This window comes from Aquarana catesbeiana, linkage group LG03 (assembly GCF_042186555.1).
Source record: "Aquarana catesbeiana isolate 2022-GZ linkage group LG03, ASM4218655v1, whole genome shotgun sequence".
In the NCBI taxonomy this organism is placed as follows: Eukaryota; Metazoa; Chordata; class Amphibia; order Anura; family Ranidae; genus Aquarana; species Aquarana catesbeiana.
In genome coordinates this window covers 7,226,547-7,240,287 of record NC_133326.1, presented here as the reverse complement: position 1 = coordinate 7,240,287, position 13,741 = coordinate 7,226,547, and the positions used below count along the sequence as shown (strand labels likewise).

Here is a 13,741-nt window from a genome sequence, read left to right as displayed (position 1 = left end):
TTGGCTGTTACAGGAGAGCAAAGGTACATGTATTCCTGTGACCTGGAAGAGTAGTATTACCAAAAAAAGCTGTAGAGACATCTGAGAAATGGGAGAGATCAGAAAAAGTTTAATTTTAAAAGTCTGTTCAGTTTTTCACAAATATAAAAGCCTTCATTCTTCTACATTTTCAGGACGATTTCCTCACATTCCAATAATCGCTCACAAAAGAACGGCCAGCGCCGACACCAAGCAGTGGAATCAGATCACATCCGGGAACAAGAAGGAAGGACTTTCTCTATTCAGCGGCTTGAAATCCAAGAATGACCCGATCACTCGATCCAACTTGTGCATCAATGGAAATCACGTGTACATGGAGGATTCAGAACCCAAAAGTGACAGTTCCAAGGACAGTTCCCTCACCAACTCCCCACAGATCTCCCGGAAAAGTCCACTTTATGCTTCAGCTGAGAACCTGGACTTCAAACCATCCAAGGAGACTGTAAATCCACCCAGTGGTAACGAGAAGGGGATGACCTCTTCCACCTCGAATTCTTCCCTCAAGTCTTCAGAACAGCCAGCGACACAAACCCCACAGGCTGAGGAGCCAAGAGCAAAAACTCCTCCGCTGATCTCCGATGTCCCAAAAGAGGAAAAGAAGGAAAATAAAAAACAGGAAAACAAGAAGTCTTCCTTGTTGTCGTTGGTTACCGGGAGAAAGGAGACCCCCAAACCAGCAGAGAATGAGCAGCCGGCTGTCCCTGTGAAGAGAGAAGCCCCCAAACCACCCGCAGAAGAGACCGGCAAGAAGAGCTCAATGAACCCCTTCCAGGAGGATCTGGTGGAGAAGAAACCCGAACTTCTACCCAGTGCTAAAACCTCCGCCGTCAAACCCAGGTGTGTACAACTTCATGTTCATGTGTGTAAACAAATACTTTAAAGGAAATTCGTTTATAGCAACTGTAAAGTATAGTAAAAACCGTTATAGTTTTGTCTAGCTTGGGTGCTTTTTTGCTTTTAGTTTTTTGTTTTTTTGTTTTGTTTTTTTTTTTTTTTTATGCATTCTTGGAGTGGAAGGAACATATACTTTGTTTTCATGGTAGTTCTTTGTGTTTTCTACCAGAACCACTGCGGAAGTGAGGCCCAGTTGCACTCGTGTGTCTGCTGAAGAGCAGCGCATTTCTCTGTGAGTCGGCAAAGCGCGCAATTTTGCAAACTTTTCCAACACGCAGCAATGTGGACTGAGCCCAAAACCAGATAAAGTGAGGGGAATGATTCTATGGCTATTAAAGTGGAAGTAAACTTCCATCGATTGTTTCTATAGATAAGGCTTATCTATAGGTACTGTAAATATCTCCTTAAACGTGCGCCGTTGCAGTGACGTCACGCGCCTCCGGCCAGTCGGTCGCATACCAGGAAGGAAGATCGGTGAAGATGTATGTGGCCTCCAGCGGTGACAACAAGGGCTTCGTTTGCAGGGAAGATTAACATAATGTGCTAGTATGTGATGCATACTAGCACATTATGTCTTTACATTGCAGGTCAGAGGGGGGAAAAAAGCGGTTTACTTCCTCTTTAAGGTTAACTTTAAACTGATGAGCCGGCTTTTAAGGCGTTGCCTGTGGAAAAATTGGGATTATATTCGAATATAATATATATTGAAAAATGTATAGTGATTTTTTATTGTATTACTATTTATATTATTATAATACATTTGCCTGTAAAGCAAAAATATATATAATTTTAGAGGCATCCAGTGTATATGCGCACTAAAATTAAACTTGTATTTTACCAATTTTTTTTGAAAATATAGGTTTTACAAACGTACAACTACCATATTTTTTATTCTACAGGTTCTCTCCTTTCTGAAAATGTCTTTTTTGTGGGTTTTGGGAAGTTGTTGATCTTTATACACCTGTACCCATGTGCAGCCACTACATCCAAATTGTGAATGGGGATACATAGAACACCCGTGTATATAGAGGTCGACCTCTACCCGTGTATCCCGTGTTTTGCAGCACGGCCTTGTCACGGGTGTCAACCTGTAACTGAGGCCCTAATGTGATCTTAAAGCCGCCTCTTTTTAAATTTAAATAATAAACATGGTATACTTACCTGCTCTGTGTAATTGTTTTGCACAGAACAGCTCCGATCCTCCTTTTCTGGGGTCCCCCACAGGCGTTCCTGGCTCCTCACCCCCCCCTACTGAGTACCCTCCATAGCAAGCTGTTTGCCAATTGGGGGGGGGGGGGGGACCCATGTGGGCTTTCTCCCCAGCGGCTCTGTGTTGCCCATTGACACAGTGCGGCTCGACCCCGCTCTCTGCTCACTGGCTGTGATTGGCAGGAGCCAATGACTGAGCGAGGGAGGCGGGAGAGAGCAGCAATGCTCTATCTTGGTTCCCCCTTTACATTGGGGTCCCCATCGGATGCTGCCAGTGATCCTGGCTCCTCCACCCTGCTGAGTGCCCCCATAGAAAGACGTTTGCTATTGGGGGCCCTCCTGGGCTCGCTCCCGAGCTGCTCTGTGTGCCCCTCCATTGACACAGTGCAGACTCTGCTGGTGATCTTGGCTCCTCCATAGATATCTGATTCCTCCCGAGTCTCACTATTTGTCTATTGAAGCAGACAGCGGGGCTCAGCACCATCCCCCCCCCCCCCCCCCCCCCCATGCTCCTATGTCATAGGATTTCATTAACAGGAGCCAATCTCCCCGGTGAGGAGGGACAGAGCTTTGTGCGCATTGCTGGATTGAGATCTGGCTCAGGAAAGTCTAAGGAGGTGCATAAAATCACTTTAAAGTGGTTCTAAAGAAGGTTTTTTCTTGAAAGGGTTGTAAACCACCTGTAATGCTGCAGCACCCCCCCCGCACCTGTACCTGTACCCCCCTCTATCTCGTCCCAGGGATGAACACCAGCGAAAGCCAATGTCTCGGGTCCTTATTGCATGGATTGATAGCAGTGCAGCCATTGGCTCCCGCTGCTGTCAAATCCAAAGACCCAGGGGGTGGGGCCGAGTCATGCATTCGGCTTCTATGGACAGCGAATGAATGACTTGGGAGCGCGCCTACAAGGTAATCCCCTCGGGAGAACGCTTCTCTTAAAGGGGTTCTCGAATGTGGGGAGAAGCCACGAGAGCGGCCGGGGGACCCCAGAAGATGAGGTTCAGGGTCACTCTGTGCAAAACGAGCTGCACAGTGGAGGTAAGTATGTTTAAAAAAAAAAAAAAAAAAAAATGAAGCTTTAGTGTCACTTTAATGCCTTTATCTTAATATCTATTCATTATGATAAACCTTCTGTGTGCATCAACCCCCCCCCTAATACTTACCTGAGCCCCATCTCGGTCCAGCCATGTTGCACGAAAGCCTCGGCTGTCCGGGACTCTCCCTCATTGGCTCAAGACAGCACCAGCGCAATTGGCTCCTGAGCAAATGAGAGGAGAGGGGGCGGGGCTGAGCTGCAGCTCCATGTCTGGACACAACAGAGGCTCAGGTGCCCCCATAGCGAGCGGTTGTGTGTGGGGTCACTTGGCAGGAGGGAGGGGCCAGGAGAGCCGGAGAGGGACCCAAAAAAGGATCGGGGGGGCTGCTCTGTACAAAGCAGGGAAGTATAACATGATGTTTTTAAACACAAAAGCAAAACTTTATGGCTTTAAATATAAATTGTAGAGAACAAAGACTCATTGATGTGTATTGGGTGGACAGTCACATATAAATCTCATTAAAATGTAAAGTCTGCATATTTCTGGCTGCTTTTTTTTCACACCTGTTGGGGGGCGTTTGATGACATCACATTTTGTTACACACCTTGAAAACTGACTGTGAAAGGCGACACGCATTTATAGATCACCTTTTATTGTTTGCAGTTTCACATGTAGAAAAACTTCGTTGGGCTAAAAGGGAAAATGAGCTTTTTTTTTTTTTTTTTTTTTTTTTTTATATTCTCGGAGTGTAGAGTTGGGCTGTCTCTGATCTCTGTAAAGAGAGGACTTCATTCGATCTCAGAATGGCGATTTTATTTGGCTTACATCTGCTTTTCCTGGCTCGGTCGTGGATTTGGTATTGATCCCTGAATATATGACAGGTGATCATGTGACCAATCCCGAGCTGGCGTTTGTTCTTCTAGGTCTGTGGATGGATATCGATTTTTTTTTTTGTCTCTTAACATTTTGTATAACCACCTACCAGGCCTGTGTGCGGCGAGGAACGATCGGCGTGTTATCTCTCCGGGCGTTTGTTATTTGCTGTTAATCATTTACATTGGTATGAAGTCACTGGGCGCCATTCCAGAGAACACACCCAACTGCTGCAGTAATGAAGCAAGACTTCTCTCTGCTGGTTTCTGTTAACCCTCTAATAATGTAACCACCCCCCCCCTCCCCTCCCCCCCCCGGGGCAGATCTCGCCAAGTTCAATCAGTTCAGATGGTAACTTAGTGCTGATTGTGGAAGAAGAATATGAAAACAATATTTGGCAATGGTTTAGTATTTTGGCTGAATATATAGTATAAGGTGCGGCTCCCCACAGCGGCCAAGCCCAGCGTGTGACGTCTTGTCTTTACTCATCGACATCACGTTTGTCTTTGTAAAGGTTAAATGTTTAAGAGAAGTGCGGGTCTTGGAGGGGAAAAAAAACAAAACGACCTACATACTCGCCTAGGTGAACGCAGCATCGATCGAATGTTGCAGCTGTCCCCTGACGTCTAAGGCTCCAATCACACCTGAGCGCAGCAATTTTTTTCTGGCGTTTTTTTTTAACCAGCCTCGGGAAGATTTGGCTGCTGAATGACCAGGCCATTTTTTGCGTCTCTTTAACTGACAATTGTGCAGTCGTGCAACGCTGTACCCAAACAAAATTGATGTGTTTTTTTTTTTTGTCCCACAAATAGGTTTCTTTTGCTGGTATTTGATCACCTCTGCGGTTTTTACTTCTTGCACTATAAACAAAAAAGCGACAATTTTGAAAAACACTATTTTATACTTTTTGCTATGATAAATATCCTTTTTTTTTTTTTTTTGCACATTTTTTTTCTCAGTTTAGGCTGATAATTCTTCTACATATTTTTGTTAAAAAAAAATTTTGCAACAAGCGTATATTGATTGGTTTGCGCAAAAGTTATAGCGACTTCAAAACTGGGGGTAGATTTATAGCTTTATTTTTTTTTTTTTTTTTTTTTTACTAGTAATGGCAGCAATCTGCAATTTTTATCGGGACTGCGACATTTTGGCGGACACATCGGACACTTGACATTTTTGGGACCACTAGCATTAATACAGCGATCAGTGCTATAAAAATGCACTGATGTAAAAATGTCACTGGCAGGGAAGGGGTTAACACTAGGGGGGTGATCAAGGTGTTAACTGTTCCCTCAGCGTTTTCTAACTGTAGGGGGAGGGGACTGACCTAAAGGAAGTGACGGATCGTGCCTCCTAGCTATTGGGAACTCACGATCTGTCTCTCCTCACAGAACAGCGATTCGTAAGTACACACAAGTCCCTGTTCTGCCTCTCGTGCCTGCGATTTTTCGTGGCTGGCGGTCATCGCGACTGTCGTCCACGAGCAGCGGGCACCGATCCCGTGAGCTGACGTATAGCTACGATCGCGCCGACCTGCCGCCGTATGATGGTGCTGGTTGGCAAGCGGTTAAAGCGTAAGTTCACCCTTAGAGGAAAATCTGTAAGCTGAACTTATCAGGACCCCCTCCTCATGGCCCCCCTCTCCCCCCGGTCCCGCTGACCTGGACCGCGGCAATCTCCCGTTCCCCGCTTTATCCGCATCATAAGCCCTGGGATTAGAAATCCCCTCTGCATCCACGCCTCTTCTCCGCCATAGCTGACAAAACGGGCTATGCAGCTGCTGATTGGTTGGCGCCACCCATGTGATGGCGCTGACCAATTAGAATGCTCCAAAACTTTCCTCCTGATGAGATATGTTTTGGAGATTCAGCTCAGGGGATTTCTAAGCCCCGGACTTCTCATGCGGATATACCGGGGCTTAGAACGGGAGATTGCCATGGTCCAGGTCAGCGCGGGGGGGATGGGTGATGGGGGTCGGCGAGGAGGGGTTCCTGTGTAAGTTCACCTTACAGCTTTTTCTGGGTGAACTTACACTTTAAGCATTTTTAGAAGCGTATTGCAAGCGTTTTTACAGCTTCACTTGTTTTTGTTTAGCCGATAGAGAGGGGGAGGAAATTGGGGGTGGAGAGGGGGAGGAAATTGGGGGTGGAGAGGGGGAGGAAATTGGGGGTGGAGAGGGGGAGGAAATTGGGGGTGGAGAGGGGGAGGAAATTGGGGGTAGAGAGCTGCTGTTTGAGCGGAAAACAAATACATTTATGAAACTAAAAAAGAAAACAAATGACAGAATGCCAAGTCAGGCGTTTCTAATGAAGTCTGTGGGCCCGAAAAGGCTTGTAATCTTCCAGAAAGAATCTTGTGTACTCATCTTGTTTCAGGCGACAGATCGCTCCGAGGTGAACGTGGGGCCGTTGAAAGTAATGGAGTTTTGGCTTGTTGAGCGTTTTGAGCTCAGGTGTGATTGGGGCCTTAGACTGAGAACCGAATGATCAAAGACCTTTGATCGCTCGTGTTCCTCGGTGAGTAGAGAGCCGATTACTCATCCAGCGGCTCTCTGCTGTATTTCCAGCACTCACTGGAATGCCGGGCTGGGCGGGGGATGGGTGCAGCTGGCTCAGGCTCTCAGTGGAATGCTGGTCAGGTATCTGGACAAAGTCAGGATCCCACCAGAGTCTGGACCGGCTGAATATTATGGGTGACAGGAATACAGAACTAACTTCACTCCTGTGACCTACAGGAGGAAGAGGAGGAGGAGGAGGGGGGCCAAAAGAGCGATGACCATCCTCCCAACGGAGGTAATTGTTAGAAGAAAACTGATTTTTTTAAAAAAAAATTTTAATCTTATACGGTTCTATCATAGTTCATATTTTTCACGCTGATGGCGACCCTGTACTGCCATGTCAAAAATAACCATAGGGTGCAACACAAGCAGAATGCCTTCACCACTGCTCTAGAATGAGGAATGAGGGCAGATTAACGGACGGGGGGGGGGGAGGGGGGGTGCTAGCTCCGTTGTGTGTTTTTTGTTTTTTTGGGACTGATTTGCTCCCTGTTCTATGGCATGTCTGTGACAGACGCTGCACAGAGCGCGGTATGGTGGGGGCGGCATGCTCCGGATTCTTCAGCCCTGAAACCGGTCCATCTGCTCAATGTACAGATACCAATAGTCTGTCACATGATCTGGGCTGAGAAGTAAACAGGTGATGCTGCCATAGCCAACCAGAAACCCCAAAAATCAGTCACACGTTAACATGCATATTTACCAGCACACCATGGATCTTCAACTAATGTCCAAAAATTATATTCCATGTGATCACATAATCACTTAACACCATGACCTCCCCCTCCCCCTCAGAAGCAAGATCATATCTTCTGGCTTCTTCAAACGGCCCAGTGGCTTCTGAATCCTATATTCACTTTTACACCCTGATTTAATTCACTTGTACCCCCATCATAAAGAACGGCTACCCTTTTGGATATCTACACTTTTTTTTTTTTTTTTTATTTTTTTTTTTCCCCTCAGTGTTTCAGTCTTCATATTAGTGATTGTAAACCCTCCATATCCCCAGTCAAGTGACTGGCCTCAGGTGATACACAGGCGAATCCAATCCTCCTACATACCTTATATCTGCTGTTTTCAATTGTCTTTCCCCTACAGCTATTCAAAGTACAGAATTTATAAAGCTTGTCTGAGCTTTCAGAAAGCAGGGGGGCAGAGAGCTGAAATTAGAAGAGCTCCAGGCTCCCCCCCCCAAAAAAAATTAAAAGGTAGTTACAAATACTGTAGCTGCTGGCTTTTAATATAAGGACACTTACCTGTCCAGGGATCCAGCGGTGTCCTCACACGAGCAGATTCTTCAATCAGCTTCAGGTGGAGGCGCCGGCACCTCTAGTAAGGGAAGCGGTCAGTGAAGGCTTCATAGCCGGTTTCCTCCTGCACATTCGTGAGCCGCACTGCTCCTTGTGAATGGTCTTAGTCTTCTGGGACCTGTGATATGTCACAGAAGACATGGGGTAGGCAAACTTATGGCTCAGATCGCTGCAGCAATCAATATGAAGTGGGAGTGGGTACCTGTCAAAACCAGGTACCTGCTCCCCACACCTCCAACTGTAGCAGTGGAGGAGGGGAGAATGCAAACAAACAGAACTTCCCCTTTTGGGTGAAGTTTCTCTTTAGCCTCTGTTCACACTACTGTGACCTCCTGTGCGACTTTGCCTGGTGACTTGATGCAACTTTGATGCGAGGGAGGGGCTACACTGCAGGAAATGCCTGTGTAATGTTCCTGTAATGTCAAATCCAAATCATTCGATTGTAGATGAGGATCCAACTTGGAGGCGACTTCCATTAAAGTCTATGGGCACAAGTCCGATAGAAGTTACCTTGAAGTAGTGCAGGAACCTTTTCTAAAGTCAGTAACTTCAGTAGCGCCAATTAAGGCCGCTCTCATTGACTAAAATGGGATTTCACATGTCATGCGACTTGGGTCTTGCAAGTCGAATCCCAAGTCTTGGCAGTGTGAACGAAGCCTTAACCACTTGCCGACCGGGCTATAGCCGAAAGACAGCTACAGCGCGGTCGGCTTATTCTGGGAGGGCGTCCATGGACGTCCTCCCAGAATCTTGCTCTCGCGAGCTCCCGGAAAAATCTGACCACTGGGTCCGGAAGACCCGGCGGATCACGGTAAATGGCCGCTGGTAGCAGCTGTGTACCACGTGATCGCGCCGTCAAATGACGGCGCAATCACTTGTAAACAAACCGGTGTCATGTCAGGACGCCGGTTCCTCCCTCCCCTCTCTGTATCGATCTGTACAGTGAGAGGGGGAGAGATTGTTTGCTGGATCTGTAGTGCCCATACTCTGCCCATACTCTGCCCATACTCTGCCCATACTCTGCCCATACTCTGCCCATACTCTGCCCATACTCTGCCCATACTCTGCCCATACTCTGCCCATACTCTGCCCATACTCTGCCCATACTCTGCCCATACTCTGCCCATACTCTGCCCATACTCTGCCCATACTCTGCCCATTCTCTGCCCCAAACAAAGCTTTTTTTTACCGAATTTTCAGTCTTAATTGATTTATAGCGCAAAGAATAAAAAACCCAGCGGTGATTAAATACCACCAAAAGAGAGCTCCTATTTGTGTGAAAAAAGGACAAAAATTTCATAGGGGTGCAGTGTTGCATGACTGAGTAATTGTCATTCAAAGTGTGAGAGTGCTGAAAGCTGAAAATTGGTCTGGTTAGGAAGGGGGTTTAAGTGCCCGGTGGTTAAGCTGCAGAGCTGATTAAAGGGACACAACCCCCTGCACAGAGAAACAGAGCTGAGGCTGTCAATCACAGGCTGTGTGCTGGCGCTCCCTCCCCTGTCACCTTTTATCTCTTGGTGTCAGAGAAAATGTGTCAGAAGTGACTCCTGATGACCAAGGAAGGAGGCAGCAGACAAATGACACTTGGTGCTCTGGACTGAGACTAGTATGCACCATAGAGAGGGATATGCTTTGTTCATATTTCATGTCTGAGGTTTACAACCACTTTAACTAAAGTTAGACAGGAGAAGATGGTTTCATATTCAAATTGTATGTGATGGCAACATAATGTATTTAAGGCTGAGTTCATACTGTTGTGATTCAGTGCCACCTCTTTATTATGAATGGGCTGTCGGCACACAATTTTATTTTTTTACCTGCTCTACTTTTGGCGGCACATTAATCACATCTGTGCATTTTTCTTTTAGCTTGGTGTGCCATTAAAAATGAATGGTGACGCCATGCGGTGATCAGATGTTCAGTGAAACCTTTTTTACTAGGATTTGCCATTGTGAATAAGCCCTAAACATGGAGCATGTAGATTGTTAACCATGTGTGACCATGACTTCTAAATACTGCTTTGTTATAGATTTTTTAAAAAATGTCCTGTATATTGTGCATCTGCTAGGTAACTGACCTGCAGAATTCTTTTTATTTTGTCCTTTTACAGACTGGACGTGTCTTCAGAGCTGAAACAAAGCCAGGGCTTTCTTCTGAGTCTTTATCTGATAATAATTTTTTTGCTGCTTCTTTCTCTGGTGGGCAGATCACTTCTCCTCCTAATGCAACCAGCAGTACTTATATTCCTCACTCCCTTGATAAAGGTGTGAAGACTAACACAAACGAGGAATCTACGGGCTCTTCTGATAACGAGAAGCCTTCTCTGCCTTTGTTTTGGAGATCTGGCAACTCTTCAAACAAACCTCCAGAACCTAAAGAGGTCAATGTTGTCGCCCCGTTGGTGAAAAAAGCAAAGGAAAGAAAACGTATGTGAAGTCCCTTCTTGAGCAGATTACGGGCAAGCGACCAGTAAAGATGAAGAGAATGTTGTGGATGAAGATCTTGTGAGGGGTATATTTCCTGTACACCAGAGCTTATCCGTCGAAGAGGATCCTGAATTATTTCCAGAAATAACCTTCGCACGGGAGGAGGGGATGGTGGTGGCAATCAAAAGGAAGACGTGTCGGCTAAGATCGATCAAGCTAGAATACCTGAAAAAAGTCAAGACAAACCTAGTGCTGCTGTAAAGATGTGCCAAGCCACCACCAAGAGTGCAGCCTACTTCCAATAAAGAAAAACCTGAAGAAAAGCAAGTGGTACCAAAACCGGCACCTAGAAGTGGAAAAGTAAATAAAGCTTCAGATTTGCAATCCACTACTTCGACACCAGATCCTCAGCCCTATGGAGAGATCCATGCCCGAATCCCATCATAGAACGTGCTGCTCGTACTGGGGCTACTCCCTTGATAGCCATAATAATTTGGGACCCCATTGGAGCCACCCAAAAATGGCCAGTCCATTTGATTGAAGAATATAATTACAGACTTTCCGTCATTCCAGAAGTGGCTTCCGATGATGAGCTGCTAGATGCTAAAGATCAACAATCTGGTATCAAAGCACAAAGAGAGGGTGGCTCTGCAAAACGGACCAATGAAGAATCCTTGTATTCCTCGGAGGACTTTAAGGGGAAGCCCTCTGACGTTACAAATAGTGATGTGAAAGCTGAAGTGGAGATAAGTGATTCGGCCCACCAACATCCGCCTGAGATTCCCGCTTCCAACACCTATCCTAGTTCTTCATCCAATTCTGTTTCTCTTCCAAATGACAAAACTAACCCTTCCAGCACAGAATCCCCGGCAAACCCAACCACTGATGATTCTGATAAGGAAAGTACTGGCAAAAAGAAGCTGCTGCGGGCGTGGGTTTCACCCTCTGAGACACATCCAATCCCTACTTTGCAGAACGGTGGAGCAGTGTCTTCCAGACAAAGGTGAGATGACAGCCACAGTAACGGTTTTCAATTTCTTTACAATTAGTACACCTAGTATTAGATGTACAATAATGGTAGAGCATAATCCCGGACGAGCCCCCAATTGTTGTTCTTCAGTCTATTGAGGTCAAATTAAAGGGTTAGTTCACCTTTACCAAAAAAACTGCCTACCCAGGTAAGTGGCTTCTGTAGAGAAAAAACAAACTGTTTAGCTTTCACAAGGTTGTTAAATGGCCTACACCTATAGCGAAGGCATTGTCCAACTTTGGTCAAAGCTGCACAGTTTATCAACAGGCACCCCTTACAAGAATAGGCAGTTTGTTTGGTAGAGGTGAGCTAATGCTGGCCATACACCATATGAAAAATTGGATGAAATTTGGTCATTTAGACGTTCGTTTTTTTGGCCAGGTCACAAAATCGATAATTGTTGGGACGTTTTTGAGCTGGAAAAACTAAAAACATGTTTGGAAATTTTCTGCCAAACTATAAATTGAAAGGCTAATGTTTTCCCATCCGACCTGTCTGCATTAGGTATATGTTAAAAACTAACAAAAAAATGCACTCATGGCCGAATGTTCGTTTTTCGAGAATGGGTTTGGTCGATTTTTCGTATAGTGTATGGTCAGCATAACCCTTTAAGTGTTGACAGGACTTTCTGAGCAAAACTGGCCTGGTCCAGTGCAGAGATGTTCAGTTATCTCCGATGGGGAGATCTCCTTTTCCTCCTGTATTATGGAGAGCATATCGCCTCCTTTGTAGACTTTCCTTCCCTCTCCTCCTCTATTCTCCCCTCCCCTCCCCCCTCTCTCTCCCTCCCCCCTCTCTCTCCCCTCCCCTCTCTCTCCCCTCCCCCTCTCTCTCCCATCCCCCTCTCCTCCTGCCCCCCCCTTGCTCCCCCTCTCTCTCCCCTCCCCCTCTCTCTCCCCTCCCCCTCTCTCTCCCCTCCCCCTCTCTCCCCCTCCCCCTCTCCTCTGCCCCCCCCCTCGCCCCCCCCTCCTCCTCCCCCTCTGCCCCCCCTCTCCCCTCCTCTGCCCCCCCCCCCTCTCCTCCCCCTCTGCCCCCCCTCTCCTCCCCCTCTGCCCCCCCTCTCCTCCCCCTCTGCCCCCCTCTCCTCCCCCTCTGCCCCCCTCTCCTCCCCCTCTGCCCCCCCTCTCTTCCCCTCTGCCCCCCTCTCCTTCCCCTCTGCCCCCCCTCTCCTTCCCCTCTGCCCCCCCTCTCCTTCCCTCTGCCCCCCTCTCCTCCCCCTCTGCCCCCCCTCTCCTCCCCCTCGCTCCCTCTCTCCTCCCATGTCAATTCTGTAAGTTGAATCACATGGCTGTCATTGTTTACTGATGTTTAAGAAATCTTTTGGTGTCGCTTTCATCGTCTAATTGCTACATTTAATTCATTTTGTAATTTCCTTTAATTTATACATGGAATCCTTATCTCCTGATAAAGGAGTCTAATAATGAGCATGAGGTGTGAGTGTGATGAATAACTGGAGGAGGTTGTTCACAATAACCCGTCTTCAACTTGAATATTCAAAAATCTATTAGGTATTACCTGTATGAAGATGCACAGGTGTTCCTGCATCCCTTGTAGGTAGTCTTTTTCATATCAGTTGGGTGGCAGTAACTGCATGAACACAGCCGCTGCTCCCAATCTGACATCTGTGCGGGAGCACGACCGCAAACCACACTTGTCGTTTTGTGGCCATTCACCCGCATGGATGTCGGGTTGGGAGTCCTAACTGACATGAATGGGATTACCATTCATGAAAGTGAATCTCCACGCAGATAAACGTGGCCTTCACCCGGTGTGCGCTGTGTACCCCACCTGTGTGAGCGAGGCCTAAAAAGGTGGACTTGGCAGTGAGTTTTGGTTTCAGGAACCTACCCAGACCCCCTGGCTCCACTCCAGACCTACACAGATCATCCAGCTGCTGGTTATCGCAGCCGCTCTCCACTCTGTCCAAAGTAGATATAAGCCGCACTTCAAAACTTGGCTCTTTTTATATTTTGTCAAAAGATGAAACCGCATCCACCCTAAACCACCTTCCTTCACGCGTTTCACACCTGCTGACTTGCTCACGAGGATAAACCTTTCCCTGTCCTTGTAAACAAGCCAGCGGTGGGTGAAACATCTGAAGGAAGGTGATTTCGGGTGCAGACATATTTGCACTTCATCTTTTGACAAATTAAATATAGAAAAAAGTGCCAAATTTTGGAGTGCAGCTTATGGGTGGGGGGGGGGGGGGGAATGTGTAAGTTTGCCCACTTACAAAGAAATGAACGGCCTAAAAATTTTTATCATAGGTGTATTTTTATACGGAGACAGAAACCAGTATGGAGCCTACTCTGGGTTGGTATGCAAGCTTTACCAGTATACCATGTCATGGTGGTTTTTTGTTTTTT

General features: G+C 46.7%; 1 protein-coding gene across 1 annotated transcript in view; it reads left to right on the top strand.

The window, feature by feature from the left end:
- The window catches only part of RAB11FIP1 (RAB11 family interacting protein 1), a 40,826-nt gene extending 29,452 nt beyond the window's left edge, over positions 1-11,374 (top strand). The window contains 6 exon segments of the mRNA XM_073618237.1: positions 174-876; positions 10,030-10,046; positions 10,049-10,318; positions 10,321-10,380; positions 10,383-10,762; positions 10,765-11,374. Coding sequence (XP_073474338.1) covers positions 174-876; positions 10,030-10,046; positions 10,049-10,318; positions 10,321-10,380; positions 10,383-10,762; positions 10,765-11,352 — 2,018 coding nt within the window. The 3' untranslated portion in view covers positions 11,353-11,374.
- The last annotated feature ends 2,367 nt before the right edge of the window (positions 11,375-13,741 follow it).